General features: G+C 38.3%; 2 protein-coding genes across 5 annotated transcripts in view; both read right to left on the reverse strand.

The window, feature by feature from the left end:
* The window catches only part of Tet (tet methylcytosine dioxygenase-like), a 73310-nt gene extending 70671 nt beyond the window's left edge, over positions 1 to 2639 (reverse strand). The window contains exons 1-2 of one of the 3 annotated variants that reach the window (XM_085660065.1): positions 1370 to 1725; positions 642 to 1110 (exon numbers count right to left, since the gene is read on the reverse strand). The gene's annotated coding sequence lies outside the window, so the exon portion shown is untranslated. The other 2 variants (XM_085660066.1, XM_085660067.1) reach the window with 2 other exon arrangements.
* A 13276-nt stretch (positions 2640 to 15915) lies between these two features.
* On the reverse strand, positions 15916 to 21868 carry spz5 (spatzle 5 Toll-1 receptor). 2 transcript variants are annotated; one of them, XM_085660162.1, is made up of 8 exons: positions 21468 to 21868; positions 21286 to 21390; positions 20018 to 20172; positions 17274 to 17363; positions 17030 to 17185; positions 16797 to 16958; positions 16482 to 16727; positions 15916 to 16401 (listed from the first exon to the last, which is right to left on the reverse strand). In XM_085660162.1, exons 2-8 carry the CDS (start codon positions 21328 to 21330, stop codon positions 16227 to 16229), a joined length of 1029 nt encoding a protein of 342 aa, XP_085516288.1. In that variant the 5' UTR covers positions 21331 to 21390; positions 21468 to 21868; the 3' UTR covers positions 15916 to 16226. The 2 variants fall into 2 exon arrangements, with proteins under 2 accessions (XP_085516288.1, XP_085516290.1); XM_085660164.1 differs by having other exon boundaries at positions 21461 to 21868.
* Positions 21869 to 22644: the final 776 nt, after the last annotated feature.

A 22644-nucleotide genomic window follows, 5' to 3' on the forward strand; every position in this document is an offset into this window, starting at 1 on the left:
AGAGAAAGAAAGAAAGAAAGAAAGAAAGAAAGAAAGAAAGAAAGAAAGAAAGCAAGAAAGAAAGAAGAGAAAGGAAGAAGAGAAATAAAAAGAGAGAGGGAGAGAAAGAGAGTTAGAGGAACCGGCCGAAATCTGTCTCACTCTGTTCCCCTCTCTCTACTCTTTCTCTTTCTCCCACCCTCTCTCTCTCTCTCTCTCTCTCTCTCTCTCTCTCTCTCTCTCTCTCTCTCTCTCTCTCTCTCTCTCTCCCTCAACGACTTCGTGTTCGAGGACGAGCAAACGGGAAGAGGAAAAAAAGGAGAAAAAGTTCCTTGGTGGATAGACGGGACTACGCTCGAGAGAGAGCTTATCCCGTTGCTGGGCATAGAAATCTTATTAGAGACCTATACGTATGGAGCAATTAAATAACCGTTCCTGATTTCGGTTTAGAAAGATGGACACTGGTGATCTGAGGGCACATTCATCGTCTTTGACGTTTATCGAACGGAAGAGTAAAAGAAGAATAAAAAGAAAAACAACGATGACAACGACGTATCCGTCTTTTTTTTTTCTCGAAGAAGAAGAAGAAGAAGAAGCAGGAGAAGAAGAAGAAGAAGAAGAAGAAGAAGAAGAAGAAGAAGAGAAATTAGTGCTTTAAGAACCTGTTTCCCATACACTGCGCGTAGCATCCACGAAGCGACTAAACCGAGCCTATAGTAGTATTCGTAGTAGTAGTAGTAGTAGTAGTATTGGTAGTAGTATTCGTAGAAAGGAGTATTTCGGTGGGGGTTGGCGCCGTAGTTTCCGTCACTCGCCGACGACGACACGACGCGCGTTCTCGTCGACTCACGCCGTCGCGAGAGAGAGCCGTGGAACATTCGCAGCACCGATGCGTGCACGGCGTGCTCTCGAGGACACTACCGTGCCACCGGCTTTGCCAGGAGGCGTCGCCGGCGGTGGTGGTGGCGGTGGCGGCGATGGTAGTGGTAGTGGTGGTGGTGCTGCTGCCGCTGCCGCTGCTAGCGGTGGTGCTGCTAGCAATGGTGGTGGCGGTGGTGGTGGTGGTGGTGTGATAGTGGTGCTGCTGTTACTCCTGCCGATGGTGGTGGATAAGACGGTGAGGATCGAGTCCTAAGGACAATCGACTTCCGTCAGGATAAACCCAACATGCGTTCGATGTACCCCCCACCAAGCGTTTTTCTTTTTTTTCCTTTCTTTCTTTTTCTTCTGATTTTTAGAAACCAACACCACCCCACTGTTTTTTCGTCCTTATCCCTTGTCACTTTCTCTCTATCTCTATATCTCTCTCTTTCTCTATCTCTATCTATCTATCTATCTATCTATCTATCTATCTATCTAACTATGTATCTATCTATCTATTTATATCTACCTATCTACTTCTCTTTCTCTCTCTCCCTTGGAGGGTATACTCTCCGACATGATCAGAAATGGGGGAAGAAGGAAGGAGATGAGGAAGAACGGAACGAAAGCGAAAGTGAACATTCTCTCTCCGATTGGCGAAAATTGTTCTTCTCCACACTTTTCCTTGGTTTTCTTTTTCTGTGCTTTCTTTTCCTTTTCTTTTTTTTGTTTCTGTTACCCTATCTTAACCACTCGCGCACTGTTTTCCTGATACCACCCCGGGCTTCGTTATCTCGTACCTCCTCGCACTAACTCTTATCTATTTCTTTTCTCGAAGGAAGACACACAAAAGGGAATGCACACGCAAAAGACGCACACTCTTATATTCACTTACATACCGGTCACCGTGCTTTCTCCTTTCTGTCTTTCTCCCGTTATTTCTTTCTCTTTCCCTCTCTTTCTGTATTTATTTGTTGCTTTTCTTTCTTTCTTTCTTTCTTTCTTTCTTTCTTTCACCCGGCACCAGAAAAGAGAAGCACGCAAGGCTCACGATATATATCTTCTCCTCTCCCGTCTCCTCTCCCGTGCACGTCCTCGTGCGTAATATCAGGGCGCGTGTATCACCGGCGCGACGATTCACGAACGGTTCGTCTCTCTCTCTCTCTCTCTCTCTTTTTTTCTCTCTCTCTCTCTCTCTCTCTCTCTCTCTCTCTATCTTCGGCGCTGGTGCGCGCGCGCGTACGCGCACGCACCTATTCCTCCTTTCTTTCCGGAATTTCCCTCTCGATCGGCACTCGCGACAGTAGAAACGACAACGACCACGACATCGACCTCGGACAGAACAATCACGAAATTCTCTTTCCTTTTCTATTTTCACCCCCGTAAAAGTGAAATGAAAAGGAATGAAAAAAATTGATAAAAAGATAATAAACAAAAAACAACAACACAATGAGAAGTACGCCGTAAAGACGTACGAGAGAAACAACAACCGGCGAATGTTCAACGTGTATATGTATATGTATATACATGTATGATTTATATAATATATGTATATACATATATATATATATACACACACACGGGGAGAGAGCGCGTTAGCCGAAGATCGAAGGGGGCAAAGGCGTACCTTTGGTTTTCACGGCGTGCTGCCCCGTGCTGAGTGTGTGCTCTCGCCGCGCGCGCGGTGACTGTATTGCTCGGCAAGAGAGTATATTCTTTGTCCGTGGCCCCGGAGAGTCGCGGAACCAGCCGGCAGCTGCCCGCGTTTCGGCGCTCGTGAGCGACTCGGCACGGCTCGGCACTCCTCGGCAGTGTCATCCCGCCCGCCATGGCGGGAAGCCAGGATACCAAGCGCCAGGCCAGGACCAACCCGATCCGGTGGAAAGGGAAATTCTACACGACCTCGCGCTCATCGTTGAATGGTGGGGAGAGTACGACACGAACCGAATCTTTACGGAAAAAGACGAATGGAAAACGACATTGGCCGAACTCGAACGATGAAGATTTTTCGGCGATGGTGGGGTACTCGGAACCCTTCCCTCCTCTTCCCACTCCTCATCCAGAACTGAATGTGCTCACAACAGTTTGGATAGGTAGTGGGGAGTTACGACGCGCTTCAACCAAACAGCGCATGTGCTCGTTCGAACCTTCCCAACCCCTGTTTGGCGACGGCGCGCGTCTTTCGATGAGCCGAGGGATGCTGCGACGCTAGTTCCTTCCTTCCTTCCTTCCTTCCTTCCTTCCTTCCTTCCTTCCTTCTTTGCTTTCTTCTTTTCTTCTTTCCTTCTCTCTGTTACTCTTGGATTACTCAAATCGTTGTACCGTCCTTGTACACCACCTCCTTCGATTCGTACTCCCCACTTCGATGAAATCGCAAGGCACGTGTAACGCACCATAAAAAAACGTTTCAACCGTACTTATACGATCGTGGGTCACAGGGTCGTTCTCGTCCTTCCTTAGAATACTTGCTTTTTTTTCTTCTTCTTCCCAGGAGATAAGCATAAGATAATCGATAATCATACACTGTGTCATATATATATATATATATATATTATCACATACCTCTCTTTCTGAAAGTAAATGTGTACTTGGAAAATGTATTAAAAATATATACCGTTGTAATCCATTTTAATTTGTAACAATTGGATTTAATAAACAATATCATAAACCATAATACAAGATCTATTTTATTACACCCTTTTCCCCTACCAACCTGATACAAACGAACATGCATTGTTCGTACCAAAACCATTCTAAAAAGACTGCCTAATTTGAATTTCTTCCTCTCCAGTATTGGAATACAAAAATATCGGAGCAAGGGTTTTGGAAGGCAGTTGATTTGCTCTAGGCTAAAAAATAGAGTCGTTGATATCGAATCGGAGAGGTTGTCGGAATAAATCGTTAGCGCGTTCGGAAGGGGGGAACAAAAAGAGGAAAAATGTCGAATCTTTGAAACCCGTGGGATTGGCTGTTTCTACTATGTAGAAAGATAGGGTCCACATGAAACAGACAGTCTTGCCTACCGTTTTACGACTTTCTTTCTTTATGGGACGTTCCAACAAAAGATAGAGCGAAGTGGCTCACAAATTGAAGCGTAATTCCGCGTGGTACGAAGGGTGGGATAAGAGAAGTATGAAACAGATCGATCGATTTTAAGTTCGTAACAAACAACACAGTATTGCGTATAGTCTCATTTTTTCGTTCAGTAGCAAGCTGTACATTTTCCCCAGCTGTTCAAAATATTATTGTCCCGGAATTTCTCGCTCTGGTAATTCCTTCATTTGATGAGGGCTTCATAGATTTTTATCCATACGTGTCGAAGCATTAGCACTCGAATAAGAGTTAATTTTTTTCACATTCACCCTTATAAACCATCCTGCGGGTATATTCTATGTCTTTTCTTTATTCATCCGGCTGCGTTGCGTCTTGTATCTTAATCGAACTACTATCTACTGCTAGCTATTCCTTTTCTTTCGACTTTTCCGAAGAAATATCGTTGTTAAGCATCATCTTTTCTCTTGGGTCGCTATCCATACGCGATGAAAAGAATAAATGCTGCGATGGATGCTGCAAATTATCTCCGTCTGCTGATTTTCCCAGGTGCTAGGACCATCTTTTTCTTCTTCTTCTTTTTCTTTTTTTTTTTTTTCTTTTTATGTATGTATAAGCCGAGCGCATTTTAATCGTACGTGCATATAAACGTATACGTACGTTAGCAAGCATAGGTATGGGATGCTACCAGAATATCTGGTTCCATGATGTCAGCGGGTAGGTTAAAAAATTAACATAATAATAGTCAGCCTATGCAGATATAAATTAATGCGTATTCTTCTACCAAAGGGTCAACGAATAGATATACTCTTGTCGTGCGACAGAAGATGCATCGATTTTTTTATCTTTTTTCTTGATTTTTTACTTGGCTCTGATAGATTTGAACTATTACAAAATACAATTTATTTCTCTTGGAACAATACGACGGTATCTATATTAACATTTGAACGACTTGAATCATTGAAATAAAAGTTTAACACAAATATTTTGATAAAAATAAATAAATTTTCTTCATAGAAGAAATGTTATACAATATAATATAATTCTGAAGATTACTTCTTTCATATAAAATATCTAACAGAATAAAAGCCCATGCCAAAGAAGGAACCTTTATTCGTTTCATCGTAGAACGTTCGTCTACCTGACATTTCGCTCCGGCTAGTCCGCCATAGTGATGGAGCCCAAGAAGGTAGATCGTATCTTTCTTTTCTGGATCCTTTCGAATATCGATCTCTTCGTTGAACAACTGATCCGTGAAGTGGCGACTGTTGAGCCTATTAAAGGCTCAAAAAAAAAAAAATACATTTTTCAAATAAGTCGATCAAAGGTTTTTTCCACTTTCCTTTTTTCGCCGATATTTCTTACATCATGTCAAGGTAGAATTACGATATTAATTTTTATAATAGCAATAAGCTTGAGTGCACTTAATTCAATAAAACCTGATAAAATTAAATGTCAGTAATGGAACGTCGCTTGTCGGAATTACAGCAATTAATTGGAGAAGAAAAATTAAAAAAAAAGAAAAACTAAATTCTAGAAAGACAAAGCGGCTTATTTCAAATGCGAACAACACATTCCCGACCAATTCAAATACGGCTAAAGCTGCGCAACTTCGATCTTACGATATGCGATCTTGCTGCGATGGCGGCGAGTCTCTATGTGCCATGTGCGCGGGCTAAACACAGTGGCGAAAGCAGCTGCTACCGTCGTGACACGCGTCCATTGTCGGTGTTTCGTGGCATCGAAAAATGAAAAATCACCCCTGCTACCCTCTCTTTCTCTTTCATTTTCTCTTGATCTTCGATGCTCGGTCTTCACTCTCCCGAGGACATTCACCTGGTCGAAAAGAAGAGAACCTTTTGGAAAAAAATAAATTCGTACGGAGCGATGACTATAAAAAGAAGACATGCGGAAAGCGAGCTTTATGGTTCTTACATTCCATTCTTTCATCTTTTTATATATTTCTTGTATCTTTTCGTGCTCATACTTTCTACCTATGGAGTACGATTAATTTACCCATTCTCTCCCTCTTTCCCTCTCTAACACTCTAAACATCTTATGCAATCGATTACACAACTATATAATAACCTCTCGATTTCTATATCTCTTCTCTCGAATCTATTGCTTCAAATTGTATACTTCACGTATCGTCTTTACCTTGAAGAAGAAATTAATGTACAATATTAATAACAGAAATATTTCAAGCACAGTCACGTTATTTGCTTGAATACTTTCAAGCTTTTTAAGGGTGACCTTGAAACTTTGATAAAAAAAAAAATATATACCGTGTGTTTTTATTCCGTTGTCACGAAACGATTCCTAATCGGGGCCACTTCGGGTTCCCTCCGTTGACGTTGATTTTTCGTCGTGAGGGGCGGTCAACACCTTGACGGCGCGTCGCGGGGAAAAAAAAAGAGCATTTAACCCCTTTTAGATGGGGTACCTCTTGGCAATAGCGGTGGACTACTCCATTGAAGAGGACACGCGCTACCGATCTGGGGGTGCACAACCCCCGATTTGGTCGAACACCTAGTACCAACCCCTGCACCCTCGCACTAGGGTCCTTCGTAGATGGATTCACTGACTTTTAAGAGACTCTGACAACCCTCTTTCTCAACCCCTTATACATTGCAAGGTGCTTCCACTCACTTCCGGATTCCTTAACTTTCTCATACTTGATCGATGCAACACAATTTTTTAATGTTATAGTCAGTGAATCTTTAGATTAACTTATTACTATATCTAAACGAATCACCAAAATGTTCAACCGATAAACGTCTATAGCTTTCGCATTATTTTCTCCAATCGAACGATCAAGAAATAAATATACAGAAGGACTGCAGGGTAGACAAAAGGACATAAATTTCACGTTGATGGCACAGGTACACGAGCCACCGTGTTGTTCTGATCAGACTTCGAGAGATAATTTACCGCCGGTGGCGAAGTCAAAGAATTTTTTCCCTTCTTTTTTTCGACTCTTTCGTAACTTCTACTTCTACCTTCTTGGTAGGCTTATCCTTCGAAAGCTCGTTGATCGCATGTCTCTCGGCCCGATAACGCGCCGACAGCGAGCTCGTTAGGACTTATCTTCATTACGACGGCCGACTAATCGCGACGGTGCGTGGCATATCGCGATCGATACTCTTCTCTCTCCTCTTTTTTCCTTCCCCTTCTCCTCAATGCTGTTCCGTCTTTCTCTCTCCCTCTCTCTCTCTCTCTCTCTCTCTCTCTCTCTCTCTCTCTCTTACTCTTTCTAGAGCTAAGGTTCTTCGCTCGTTAGAAACATCTGCCGTACTCTTAGGTACAAAATACTTTGGCGCGTGGCTACAAACCAATCGGACAACTCTTGTGCATTGTCCTTCCACCGATTGTTGGCAGTCTTTTTATCTTCCTTATTTTCCTTTTCCTTACTTTCCTTCTCTCTCTCTCTCTCTCTCTCTCTCTCTCTCTCTCTCTCTGTCTTTCTCTTTCTCTTGCCCTCCCTCCCTTTCTGTCTCACTTTCTCACTTACTCTCTCTCCTTCTCTCTCTCCCTCTCTCTCTCTCTCTCTCTCTCTGTCTCTCATTTTCTTTCTCTTGGGAAACCATGCACCAGCCGCGACAAAGGGATGCTCCGATTTCTATTTTCGTTTCATCGGCGACACTATCCTTTGTCGGGTTAATAGGCTTCCGTGACTTTCACCAAGTTGTACCTTCTTGTATGTTTGTGTATGTTTGTGTATATGAAGACTTTGTGCGTCAAAAATTTTTTTTAATTATAAATAATCGTTCCGTTCGCGCGCGCGAACCTTCACGATATATCTAAGACGGAATAAACGGTGGTAGAATATGGAAAGGGAAAGAAAAGTTGAATCGATTTTGTCAAATTAGTGGACGAAATTGCTCTACCGAGGTAGAATCCGGATTCTGGGGTGTCGAGCCGAGGGTAAGACCAATGCTGGACGATAATGGGGTGATCACCCTGGTAACATTGCGGTTAACGGGGCAGTTACCGATCTTAGAAAGTGTGAGCGGATCTTTTCAGAATTTACTAGCACACAAGAAAAAGTTCTTAATGAGAAATTCTGTAGAGATAGAAAAAAAATTCATCAGGTTTTATATTGCTTTCCAAATTGATGGAAATTTGATGGCTTTGATGGCGCCTTTTGTAATACCTTCTATAATTAATTGTTGTTGCTTTATTCTCATAAAAATCATAAAATAAAAATTCGTATAATAACGATTTTATAGGGTGCTCCCATTCTCGGATGATTTAATAAAATTAAAAATTTTTAAGAAAAAACAATTTCACGTATCACAAACGAAGAATTATCATCGTTAATCTCAACAATGAGGTTCCATCCACGCATGCTCATCTAGGACGCGTGGATCAGGATCAGGACATTATCCTTGAAAATCCTTCCCGTTCGTGTCCCACGTGGCTCGGAGTGACGCACGCGCATCCTGACAAAGAGAGCAACTGAGAGATAGTGAAAAAGAGGGAGAGAGAAAGAGAGAATAGCCACGAAAATAGTCGGTCGCACGAGAATCGCTTTTCCCGACTTTTCTGGGCCAGCGTGTCAACAGCTGTCCCAAATTTCCGCCAAGCAACTTTTTCTCTTACCATATGAAAACAACTTTTTTTCTTCGATGATCAGAAACAATTTATATACTATATTTTTTGATCTTTAATCTCTCTATTTCTTTCAAATGAAATAAATCAAATCAAATAACCATAGCTTTTTGGATTTGAAGCTTTCTTATCTTATGGCTGACAGAGATTAAAGAATATTTCTTTCTGTATCTATCTTTCTTTTTCTTTCTTTCTTTTCACGCTTCTTCCTTCCAAAGACAATCTCCACGCGTGGCATCTGGATAGTATGCAGCTTGTATCGTCACGCAGGATCACGGCCCAGAATCTCTCTCTCTCTCTCTTTCTCTCTCTCTTTCTCTCTCTCTCTATCTATCTATCTATCTATCTATCTTTATCTCTCTCTCTCTCTCTCTCTCTCTCTCTCTCTCTCTCTCTTTCTCTCTTTCTACAGGATGGGAGAGCACAGATGCGGAGGAAGTTACGACCATGAATTATTGCTCTCGCGGAGAGGAACACCATTTGGCACGTTCACGAGCGCGTTGCCGATATCTTCAGTGTCTACTGTATCGTTCGTCATCCACTTTCTTCGAAACTTGACGCTTTCTATTTCTCAATCGCATAATCGAGTTCATTTAAATTATACGCGGATAAGAATGACCCAAATAATGAGTTTACTCGATATTATTACTTAAAGTATTAATAACATTTAATAATAGTATTAATGATTATAATTGCCTAACGTTAATTATCGTCTTTCAAATCCTTTTCGTTAAAATATATTTACCAAATGAAACAGTAGCGAATACTACTATGAACTCTAGTCGACATTTTGTGATCTCATTTTTCCACTGGTTTTACTAGACAATTAAATAGGATTTGTCATGGAAAAGGACATTTTAAACCCTCCAAAGCCACAAGAAGAATAGAAAATAGTGTAGCTTTTCGTACGTTGGTCTAAAGGCAAATAATAATCGTTGGTCCAGGTACGGTGAGCTTACGCCTCGAATTTCTTCTCACAATGGCGACGCTTAATACTACGTGGCTCCCAAGACATGATGCGTGGAAGTCTCGAAGCTCGCGATCCTTTGTGACAACTACTTTTCTTAGCGCCTATGCCTGTAGGACCGGCTACAAGGTCCTAGCATGGCATTGTCAAGACTGGATTCGAAGGTCAGGACGAACGGCTCGCGTGAGCGACCTTCCCCTCTACTCACCGTTTTTCGTTTACCGGAAAAAGAGGTCTCTCTCTCTTTCTCCTTCTCTGTCTGTTATTGTAAATAGAAAAAACGTGAACAAAGTATCTTCTTGTTTATACACAAATATGGTTAGGTGCGTATACGTACGAACAGTATAATAACAATTTACGTAATAATTTATAATCGCAATCAATGATATTGAAATAAATCGTACAAGGTTGAAAATTTCTTGATTATCAGATACATAATGTACAATTGATCTGAAATTAAGAGGAACTCAATAATTCATCGATATTCCATAGTAAAAATATTTAAGACAAAAGAACGAACGAATTTCTCATAGTTAGATACTATCCGAATTATCAATCAAAGTAAAAAGAAAATTCTTCATTCCTTCCTCGTTTACATGAAAACATTTTAATCTCCTGATGTTAAACAAACGTTATCTGCTTCCCGTCCGTTCTGCAAATCAAAAACCACCCCGGACACTTCCTTCTTCTTCTTCCGCGATTGCTCTCGGAGCAAAAAGAAAAAAGGTCTGCAAAAAAAAAAAAAATTGTAAAAAAGCGAAAGAATGACAGAAAGAGAGGAAAAGAAAAATGTTCTCTTTAAAGTACTCGATCCCTTTTCTTCTCAGTTTTTTTCTCTCTTTCTCTCTCAGTTCGGTAGCAACTCGTCCGTAGATTTCCTCCGGTGCGTGCTTCTTTCTACGCATACGTGTACTCTCTTTCTCTCTCTCTCTCTCTCTCTCTCTTTCACTCTCTCCCTTCGTCTCTCACCCTACGAGTATCCTCTCTCTCTCTTAGAAGGTTCGTTTCTACGCACTCGACTTGACGCACCGGGAGTCTGCGATCAATGCGTGGCACTGGCAGCGGTTGTCATGGAAACGCTGCGCGCCACGCACAACGAGCGAACGATCTGCCTCGATCGTGCGTAAGTGCGTGCTCCCTCGTGCGCCAGCGCGCGAGCGCGCGCTCATGAGCAAAACTGTGAATGTGTGTACATGAGCTTACGTGTATTTGTTTGATTCGTATTCGTATTACTCTATATATGTATGTATAGAATAGGGAGAATGTACATAGTGATTCGATTGGTGTATATTGTGTGTGTGTATGTGTGTGTGTGTATGTATATATGTGTTGTGTGTTGGAGCCACGAGAAGAGAAACTCTCGCATGCGACCGCGTGCGCGACTCTCGCAGGAGCGATCGATGCCCTGCAAAGTTAACGCAAGGAACGAACCAGGAGCACGTGGCACGGTTGCTTCTATGTACCAACCCCGTTCCATACCTTCCTTAAGTCCAACTCCAATCTTCTTTTTCTCTTTTCTTTTTTTGAGAAAAATTTCTCTCCTTCCTTTCTGATCTCTAACCTTCGTTATTTTTTTTTAACTTCGATTTAAACTTCTCGATCGATTCACCGCCTTATTATTCCTTTTTTATTTTTTATCTAATTTTCAATTACGATAAGTAACTCAAGAAAATTCGCAAACATTGTTCTCTATTTTATTTAATTGAAATCGTCTTCTAAATAGTTCACAATTTTTTAGTACACATCAGGCATCCAAATTTTTTCCATTGTTCCTTCATTCTTTCCTCAAACAGATGCTATTGAAATAATCAGTGCAATTAGTATCTATATATTGTCTCACGTATTTTTCAATTGTCATACGTAATAATTACGATGAAAGATTTATCCTTCTTAACGCTTATGATTCATCCCGGAAATAAATGTATCAGATAGATGATAAAATAAATTTCAATTAATTGTTAGATTCTTTTTATTTCTATGTCTTTATCGATTCCCCAACTTTACTTTTTCTGTTGTATTTAAAAGTATTGAATCAATAAAAAAACAAAAAAAAAAAAAAATTAGAAAGCATAAGAAAATTCTTATTTTCATTAGCAAATACCTTTCGTTCAAAGTTAAGGAAAAAAAAGAAAAAATAAAAGCGCATCATTGATCTTCCGGCAGCACCCACGCCCAGCTCCGGATCCTTTTGATTAGCGAGGCATGGCGCGAATCGTGAAGCGAAGTAAAAAAAGAAGAGAGAAAAAAAGGAAACGCAGAGATCGTTGGGTTACGGCCCGCGAAAGTGTTACACAGGTGTCGTCGGTAGGGTTGGCAGGTACTCCGATACGCAGCGGGTGGGTCGACCGTGGTGAGTGAGTACAAGCGAAAGAAGGAAGGAGAGAATCGAAGCAAACATGCGAGAGCGAGGGAGAAAGAGGTAGATTGGTGGAGGAACCCTCACTCTTTCTCTTGCTCTCTTGCTCTATCTCTCTCTCTCTCTCTCTCTCTCTCTCTTTCTCTCTCTCTCTTTCTCTTTCTCTCCTTCTCTCTCTCCCTCTACACTGAAAGCAAAACAGAAGACCACGAGATGTGTTTCGGGTTAAGCCGAAAGGGTTTACGGAGAATCGGGCTATCTCGTAAACTTGACCTATCTGACCGCACAGTTAGGAGCCTGTTTGTGTCATCGTAGAGAACCGGAAGTGGGTCAAATTAAATCTCTCACCAACACCAACAATACAGTACCACCCGCTATCATGAACGATCTTGTTCCTCTCGAGAAACAAGTATCGGTGTTCGGATGTAAACGAGGGGCTAAGAAGAATGCTTTATCTCTACAAATCCTCTTAAAACGAATGATCGAAACCGAACAAGGATACCGTCTCTTCTGTCTAACTGTCTCTCTCTCTTTCTCTCTCTCTCTCACTCTTTCTCTCTCTCTCTCTCTCTCTCTCTCTCTCTCTTTCGCTCTTTTTATACCTTTTTATATTCAACGTTAGTAACCTGACGATGTTTTTATCCGTTGACATACGTATATCTTTTCTTTCCTTCTTTTCTTTTTGTTTCATTTTTGCAAAGAGATTTCAGTCTCGAAGGTAATGGAATCGCATCGAATCATGCCGGACAGAAACAGCAATGGATCGAGTGCAAGGGTTAGGTTCGAGATTAAAAGGAAGTCATCTCCCCCTGCTAGCCTCTCCTCTCGTCTCTCCATCAATCACAATTATATCCTCTCTCTCCCCTACTATCGTTCATAATTACTGCTCGTGACTTTATCCCGGCGCTCGACGGTATGCCTGGTGAATTGTGGAAAGAGAGAGTGAAAGAGGGCAGAAAGAACGATGGGAGAGGAGTTAGAGGGGAAAAAGGACCATCGACTTTTGGCCAAGAGATTACAGCGCAACTTACCCCCTTAGAGGGTGGCTTTGGTATTGGCCTTGGTGCTAACGGTAGTACGGAAGATATTTTAAAGGTGGAAAAAGAGAGATAGGGTCGGTTAAAAAATAGATGAGCTTGATCCTCGCTGACTATAAAATTTGGAACTCTAGCATAATTCAAAGAAAACTCATTGCATTAAATTAAAGTATTTTAATTTTAAATTAGTAAAGATTAATTTAAATACGCGACAATTTTTCATTTATAAATAAAAAATGTACTTGGATAATGTTGACGTGCTGATTAATTTTGGCTAAGGAAGATCTTTAGAAAAAGGGAATCGATAAAAGGAACACAGCGATCTCGTGATCGAAAACGGTCTGTCCAAGCATATTCTATCGCAAAGTCGAATAGCCAAGTTACTCCCTCGTCGCTACCCTAGTCTGTCTCACAAGAAGGGGTAGAATCTAAAAAGGAACGCGAGATAAAAAGAGAAAGAAGGAAAGAAGGCGGAAAAAGAATGAAAGAGAGAGAGAAAGAAAGAGATAGACTAACGACGAAGAAAAGGGAGAAGCTCGCTAGAGGCAGACAGGAGCTCGTAAAAAAATGAAGTCGCGGGAACGCACTCGAAATTTGCAATTTGCCGTTAGCCTTGAGAAGGAAAAAAGAGAAAGAGAGGGAAACATAGTTCCCTCCTTCCGCTCTTCTCGAAGGCTCCCGACGGCACTCTCTACAGGATAATTGCGTGCGCAGGTACACGCTTGGCCTATTACTATGAGAGCGAACAAAAATATACATACACATGGAGAGTCCCGAGGACTTGACTCCCTACACACATCGTCTTTCTTTTTCTCTCTCTTCATCCTCTCTCTAGAAACGTGCGTGTGCTCCTCACTCGGGGTGCGTGTACGCATATAGATGGAAACCCTTCAAGTAGCCTCGGTACCATACACCTATGAAATTACACATGCATGTACGCTGGATTACGCGCTGGTTTTTAGAGAGAGAAAGAGAGAGACAGAGAGAGAGAGAGAGAGAGAGGGGGGAGGGGTATGAGAGAGGGTGGAATGAGCAAGTTGGTTGCTACTGGGAGGGTGGAAAAGAGAGGATAAGTGCACATATCGCACGTGTAGAGGTGCGTATCGTACGTGCCTAGGAAATCCACCCCATTTTACTCCTCCTCGCAGGTGGAGAAGGGTGAGGAAGGAGGATGCAGAAGGAGTAGTCAGGGTAGGTGGGGTGAGTTTCGAGGGTAGGTTGGAGGGAAAGAGGTGGTCTCGAGTGAATACGACACGTACGTATCGTACGAGTACATGTTCTACGGAGTGGAACGAAATCTATAGAATGCACTTATATGTTGTTGGTATATGCGTTACGAAAGAGAGAGAGAGAGAGAGGAAAAGGACGAGAGGAAGGGAGAGAAAGAGGATACACCGGAGGAGGCCTTTCAATTTTTCCTCCTGCAACGGAGTTGGCTTTCCAGAGCACACGAGCTTCTCCTAGCTTTTTTCCTTTCTACGTTCTCTTTACACGGGGGTAGACATTGCCTACGTTTCTTTCTCTTAGTACTACTCTTTCTTTTTCTTTCTTTTAGTACTTCTCTCTCTCTCTCTCTCTCTCTTTCTCTTTTTCTTTCTCTCTGTACTTGGCAAAGTGCACGCGTGTGCGGTCTGTCGTTGCCAAGGGGAGAAACCGTGAAAATCGCTAGTAAAACGTTCCTTTCGATCGAGTTCCTTTTACGAGCCATACTTAAGCTTTTTTGCTTTATTTATTTAATTTTTCTTGAATAAGTCAAAGGTGGATCTGCTGTAATCGGTATTGAATTTAACGATCGTCATAAGATCAACTTATCATCCATTGATAATGGAGGTAATCGTATAAAAGAAATATTTTTCAATAAGATAAAGTACACAACTTGTACAATTGTAAAAATGAATATCAGAAAATATATTATTATTTTGTATTAGACTGATTGGATTTCAATTAGTCATTAGCTAAAAAGATTTGCTTAGTTAAGAAACGAATAAAAAATCATAAGCAAGGTCATGAAATTGTTGATCCATTAAAATAAAAATTAATGTAGTGTAAAATCTGTTAGAGAAAAAGTATCTTGCGATCATGGTGGGACACATAATTCGAAAGTGTAGAAACAACGATACGGGCATCAGCAACATGGATCGTATGTGCGTCAACGGCCGAGAAGGTGAGCAGTGCGTGAAAAGGACGGGGTGCGTGCTCCCGACGCGTGAAAACTCTGCCTTGCGCGTGCTTGACCTGCTCTGGTTCTCCTTCTTTCGCTACCTTTACGTTCTCCTTATCCAATCGATGAAATCAAAACCCTTATTTTTACTTCAACGAACTCATTTCCGCGTTTCTGTGATAATCATTATTGAGTAGCAAGAGAAACGAAGACCAGTGAGAAGACAAAATAAAACTGCTCCCCTGAATTTGGAAAATGATAAGGGAGAGTGTAATGATAAATGAAACAATAAGATCACTCTTCAAATAATCTTGCATCCTAAACATTATTTCACAAGTACTTAGATCGACAATATGGATTAATATCTGAAATGTTCTTAATCAATCTATTATATTGAAAAAATCTAAAATGTATTCTTTCTCTCTCTCTCTCTCTCTCTCTCTCTCTCTCTCTTTCGTTGTTATAAATATTAATATATCTATTTTATAACTTTCCAACAATAGTATCCTATACTAAAAGTATATGAATCACCCTAAAAATTAGTCTTATAAGTCATATGGCAGGGCGCAGTTATACTGATCGATATAACCTCAGTAAATCGAGCAGGCGGTAATAGCAGATCTCTGTTTTACTTACTAAACAGCTGCAACAATAGATTGTCTAGTCACTAGGTAATGTTAAAAAAATCCTTCTTTTACTATAAGTTACTAAAGTAGATCCCTGTTTTGTCATCAGGCAGTAATAGTAGATTTTTGTTTTATCAATTGATAATAAAGTCCTGATTTGTAAATCAAATATAGTAATAATACAGTTCTATTTTCCGTGCAATTTATTGATAATAGTAAGGAACTGTTTTATCGACCGTATAGTTGATCAACCTTACAAAATAGTACAGTAGTTTCCATTTGTTTTGTGTATCGCATTGGTGATGTTAACTATCGGTAAATTAATAATTTGCTATTATTGCTTACATTGATTTTTAGTAATATCTTATTAAATATGATCACAATATTATCATAGTTTTTTACCCTTCTCGGAATATCTATCACTCTAATTATAACTAAATTATTCATACTATACTTTATTATTGACTTCACTAGGATAATGTAGTGATAATGATACTGATAATGGTGGAATTTATGATGATATTCTTTTTCCTTTGTTATTGTAATTATTTAAATTTCATTAATAAATATGTTATTTTTATAAGCCGTTAAACCTAACATGACATGAGCAACCATGTGGGAACCAAAAAATATCAGTGTAAAGTCGATTTCCGCTTCCCTCTAATGCAACCAGTCTCTTTTGCACAAATTGTTGTTGGCATGTGCTCGTATAACCAGCAGGAAGAGAGCATAAACCATTGCAAGTGTTTGTTCTATGAAAAATAAAAGTATATATAAAAACTCTCATTGCTTATAAAGTATTAAAAACAAAAAATATGATATATTTACTTACGAACACTTTTCACTTTTGACGAGTTGTGAGTATTTGTCGTCCTGTTCTGCAAGATTAACGACATACATCCAGTTACCTCGATTGTTAAGGGCAGCTTTTGGTGTGATGTATTGCGCTTCAGTTGGACAAAGAGCGACAGTATCCGTATTCACTTGCCTCTTCGTTCGTTCCGTTTTCAGGTTCACATACTGTAAGAGCGGATTCTCGTGGAACGTTTGTGGTGCCATTTTATTGCTACGTACATATCTGAATCGAAACACAGCTCGCGATAAAATCATCAATTCTTCAAAAATACAATCTTTATAAATGTCTCACCCATCGTTCATCCACCACGTTCGATCCTGCTTGAATGATTTCAAAGATGGCGCTTGAGAAAATATAGGATATTCTGAGTGTTGTTGTGGATGATACTTCGTTGAAGATTCTATATCCAAAAGTGGATTTCTCTCATGTCTTGAAGGTGCCGCATATTTGTATCTGAGTTAATATAATTTCATTGCATTTCATATTATTCATACATAAAGCAAAACATAAAAGCTTATATTTACCCATTATGATGAGTACTATTAAATGGTGGCCCATATATTAAAGTTGGTTGCCTACCTACTGGATAGTGAGACGGTAAAATAGGCAAAGGCTGTGAATATAAGGTAGGGGTATCTTGCCGTGGATACTCGTAGCCTTGATGATAATCAGGTGATGAACTGGTATGATCATTTATTTTATTAAATAAATAGATATATTTATAATATTATTCTGTTATTCACATAATACTCATATATGTTCACAAACCTGTAAGCATTGAAATCTTCATGAGACTCATCTCTCAATGCCGTACTGAAGTCAAAACTACACTTATCGACGAGGAATTTTATAAGCTGTCTGTAATATAAAAAAAAAAAAGAAGATAAGACAATGGAAGCAATTTTTTATAAAGATTATAAAAATTCAAAAGACTTCGACCGTATTCTCAACACAAACATTACATATGCTAATTTCGAATTTCAATCGTTAGCGATCAGAAAAAGAAGAAAAAGAAATGTCTGTACACGTTCCATATTGTGAACGTCTCATAGACTTTCAAAACTATCGGGTCAAAAAGTTGACGACTTCTTTCTGTCGACGGCATCTATCGGAGAAAAAAAGATTCGACGGTAAAAAATTGATAGGGCAAGAAATTCGTAATGTTATCTACGTAAAACGAATTGAGTATATCGAAGATGTATGCTGTACATAGATATTTAAACTTTCTCCGAAGCGAGAAACATCGTTAAAAGGTGTTTCCGATGTTTAATTCATAGCCGACAGCTATAATGTATTTTCTTCTCTCATTCGTGACCGTTATACAACCTCGGTATTCTTCGATCACGGTTGACCGTAATCGAGAATAATCTTTAATCTCTTGCCTTCTCTCTCTCTCTCTCTCTCTCTCTCTCTCTCTCTCTTTTTCTCTACTCTAACGTTTTTCTAATAATGTCTTCTTAATTTTTCGAATATCTTCGAATTAATCTTTCAAATTCGTTTGATTCACGAATACTCATGAATACTCAATATTGATATTTCTTTAACCAAAATATCTCTTCTTACAAGCTAGAAATATTTTACTTGTGATTGCATACACGTTCGATTACCGTTTCGTTTGTTAAAAATATTCACAACTTCTTTTTATTTATTTCCGCAAGAATCAGAAGGAGGTCGACTAGAGATACGCGCTTCTCCGAAGCAGTAAGAAAGCATGGCCTTTCACTATGTATCGGTCTAAGAATAGTGACCACGATGAATTTATTTCTTCATTGAGTGATTGTCACGTTTAGAAGGAAGTCGTAGGCGTTGAAAAATAATACATCGAAGTAATTGAGCTGCTCTTATGAAGTTTCAATTAAAAAAAAAAAAAAAAAAAAAAAAAAAAAAAAAAAAAAAAAAATATATAGATCGAACATTGTCACACCTTGATTTATATAAATTATGCATGAATTTATTTTAAGGCCATTGGAAAGATACATTTTTAAATGAACTGTGTTAACTTGAAAATATAACAAAATTACGAAGAAATGAATTGTTATGATATTGTTTATAAACTTATTAAATTAGATGCGCTTGTAAAGAAAAGAAAAAATAAAAAAGAAAAGAATTATGACGTCGTAAAATATATTACAATTGAATTAAATTTCTTACGAACTAGCTAAGAATGTATCTGAAACAACTACATTAAGAAATAGTATTATATTCAATTAAAAAAGTGAGAGAGAGGGAGAGAGAGAGAGAGAGAAAAAAAGAGTGTATGTGTTAGAAAAATACACTTTCAAAGACCATATAATAGACACAGTTCCTTGAACGTGCATGGATTTTCTTTCCCAACAGACTCCTGTCTCTTTGCCACGTGAGATAATAATATTGACTAGCCTAGCTATACATACATCTTGGATGTAATAGTTGAAACCAGGCCATGTTCTATCATGTCTACATGAGGTACAAAACATCGTGAGAAATTTCGTTATGAAATTCCTTTCCGTCTTCTATCTTTGTCGGATCGATAGATCTTTCAGGCCCATTTTTATTCTCGAAACTATTTTAAGCAAATGAATTTCTATCCATGTGCTAATAATATAGGACAGACAGAATAATGCGTGACTAATGATAATGAAAAATGAATAAAAAATTGAGAAATGATATTAATATTCGAGCAATAAAATCCTATTCATTTTTGTTATTTATAATCGAAGTATCGCAAAATTTATATGCACTTATTAAGTTAAGCGAATAAAAAAAAAAAAGAAAGAGAACAAAAAATTGAATGAAAAATAAATTAACAATAAATATATACAAAGGGATCAATTTTTTTAAAAGAGTATCGTTTTCGTAACGGATTCGATAATTATCTCGACAGGTGTTGAGCATGACCACATCAAGGCCACGGTCATGGTCCGATGATCATACTACGAAACTCACGGATGATATCGTGCTCGTACGTAATGATAACTTTGTATCTTCGACCTCGTTCCTCTTTACATAATAGTTACGCGATTTTATACGAATCAAATTTCTTCTTTTTTCAATTTCTCTCTCTCTCTTTCTCTCTCTCTCTCTCTCTCTCTCTCTCTCCCTTTTCCTTTTCTTCTCCCTCTCTTCCTTTTCCTCTCTTTCTCTTCCTTTTCCTCTATTTTAGCAAAAATATCGAGAAAAGGATAAAAGGAAAAAAGGTAAAGGCATAAATAAAATTACGTTAAGAATATCGAATTATGGCACCATTTCTTCCGTGACTTTCCCTTCGGGAAGGAAGATTTGACACGCACGGAGATCATTCGTATGCCGCACGATATTCGGAAACGTTCTTAAGAATTTCAATACTTGGAACCGGGCCTGACTTAAATTTTTTTTCTCCTTTTTATCATTCTTCACTTTTTTTTCTCTCGAGTAAGGTTAACCGAAAAAGGTAATAGTTCATCGTTCGATTTTACCCGAAGTCAGTGACATCATATCTTTTTATGTGTTCAGTTGAGATGAATCATTTATATTTTCACTTGCGTTCTACTTACTGAGGATAATGATCCAAAGACTCACAAAACGTTTGTCCTGGCTTGGCGCATCTCGGTGTGTGTCCTGGAGGTGCTGGAACGAACGGTTCGTATTGTGGTCGTCCAGGACAACCGTACTCCGTACAAGGTTCACCCCGTGTTCCGCCTAAAAATATCTTACGATTTTTTTTTTCATTTATTACATAGATATTAAATCATTAATATGAAAATTAATGTTATATAAAATATGAAACGATTTTTGAAAGGCTCATGAAAATAATATTTTCGGTCTAATTTCTTCTTTCGTAATTTTCTTTTTTTCTTTCTTTTTATTTTTTTATTTTTCTTTTTTTTTTGTTACGTTTACTTTTTTCTTTAGTTCTTCATCTCGCTTATTCGGTTTAAATTGATACAATTAATTTATATTTAAACATATCTATATTAATACAAAAAAGATTTCGGGGCTACAATGAACATAGATGAGACACGACGGATGTCGTTCTTTCTGTCGATTTGAAGGCTCATTACTTTTAAAGTGTCTTTGGCCGCTTGCAAGGTCGTTTCATCTTCATGAAACCAAGAGTGACTCAACCCGGATTCAACGATATAAACTCGCTCGAATATCTCGTTATAATCATTGCTGAGGTGAATACAAATCACGAACTTATAATGATTAAGATGTTAATATCATTATGGTTTCTTTATTAAGCAGACTCGTTCTTGTTAAGGATAAAAAGAATACATGCAAGATATTAGAAAAGAAAAGAATAGATATGAAACGATAAGACGATGAACATTTGAATCATTTGTCAATGTATTCCCTGTTAATGATTATCGTATTTTCCATTAAATTCGGTTAAACGAAAATATATTTCTAATTGCAAATGTTTCTTCTTTTTATTTTTCTTTTTTTTTTTTATTATTGATAAAATCGAGTTCTGATGTAACGTCTCTATACAAAACGGAGTAATTCGTATTACGTTAATGATCTTTCTTTCCCTTGACTCATCGCATGACATCGCCAAAGCTATTAGCGACTCATCGATTGTCGTATGGACGCTAAGAAAACAAGTAATGAAAAATGATTATAATTATGAGCCTCTCTCCTATGCGACGTAAAGTTTATAATAAACTAAATTTGCAACTCGCAATGAAAACAATAGTAGTCAATATGTACGACAAAAGTATTAATAAAAAAAAAAATAATTCTTATACCCTCTTATACTTTAAATATCATTAATAAAACAATACAATTATTTTATCAATCAATCAAGTCATTCAATACTTACAAATAGAAATAGATCTGCTAAAATTATTCTCATTTTCCGATTCATTATTTCTTCAGATTTCTTCGTTCTTCATACGTCGTATTAACGTGTCGATCGGTTTATAATCTAATAATATTTCTTTTACATTTACTCAACGAATAAATAAATACACATATATATAATATATTATTATTACTTCATACACGATCAATGTTTCACGTTTCTGTCGTCGTACGTTACTTCGTTGACATCGCAAAATAATTACATCGAGCAAAACGCACGTGACCGACCACTGATGACTATAAACGATGATTAAGGGAGACGATTTACAAGATCGTTAAGCAGTTAATGACACGACTATGAATTGTGGTTTAAAGGAAATTATTTTCGATTAGATAACAAGCCGCACCGTTCGAGGATTGGTCCATCAAGAACGGAAGACTATAATAAATATAATAAATTTTCTTGATTAACTCTGTCGATGTTGAAAGATTAATGTTTCTTTTAATATTATACCAATACGATTTCGATAGAATATTCGACGGCCCGTTAACATCGACGAAGAACAACTATTTGTCTTTTCTGTGTTGAGAAGTTTCTTGGTTCGGGGACTAACGCGTTTTGCCCCGCTTCATTTTACGCGGGCCGGTCTTAGGCCAGTTAACGTCAATATGTCCGCGCACGCACGTTTATTCATCGTCAAAGGTGGGGTACATACGAACGTGTGCACTTTCACTACCGTCAGAAACGTGGACTGATTGAATACGATATCATAGAACTCACGATACTTGATAATTCATTAAGCTTTTCTATTACTCTGTGTATTTAGTTATTTTATTTTCATTTATTTTATTCATTTCCTTTCATTACAAATAGCTCCTTCTATGAGAATCCAAATAAAATTTTATTTTTGTTAAATCTGTTAATTATTCAGATTTTAAAAAGTTTTACGCTAGCAATGAATCTACGACGTAATTTTTAATCGATTTTGATAAACAGGAACTCATTTTAAAAATAAAGATTTAAACAAGGAAATCGTTTTTTCAAACTTTTAAAGAAACTTTGTTTTCTTTGAATAGTTCATTGTTGATATTTTCAATATTTTTAGTATAATGAAATCTGCGATAAAAAACGAAGCTCCATTATAATTTTCATATATACGCTTGAGAAGTTAATGTTTTGTTTCCATAAATTAGCCGATTACCTTTTTATTTGTGTGCGAAAATTAAAGCTCGGATTTTCTTTGTTCAAAACGCAAAAAAACGCATTCACAATGCTCACATGGAGAATCTGAATTGTCTCGCTCAGTGATTTTTTTAGTTATTTCATCAAATATAATAATTAGAGAATACTCATATGTTATATATTATTTTAATAAAA

This window comes from Vespa mandarinia, chromosome 11 (assembly GCF_050613455.1).
Source record: "Vespa mandarinia isolate Hongniang chromosome 11, ASM5061345v1, whole genome shotgun sequence".
Lineage (NCBI taxonomy): Eukaryota > Metazoa > Arthropoda > Insecta > Hymenoptera > Vespidae > Vespa > Vespa mandarinia.

Coding starts and splice junctions, on each gene's coding strand:
- spz5 (XM_085660162.1), bottom strand. CDS start 21,330: ATGAATCGGAAAATGAGAATAATTTTAGCAGATCTATTTCTATTT. Junction 20,173..21,285: donor TAGCAGATCTATTTCTATTT/GTAAGTATTGAA, acceptor AAAAATCGTAAG/ATATTTTTAGGCGGAACACG. Junction 17,364..20,017: donor TCTTTGGATCATTATCCTCA/GTAAGTAGAACG, acceptor TTTATATTACAG/ACAGCTTATAAAATTCCTCG.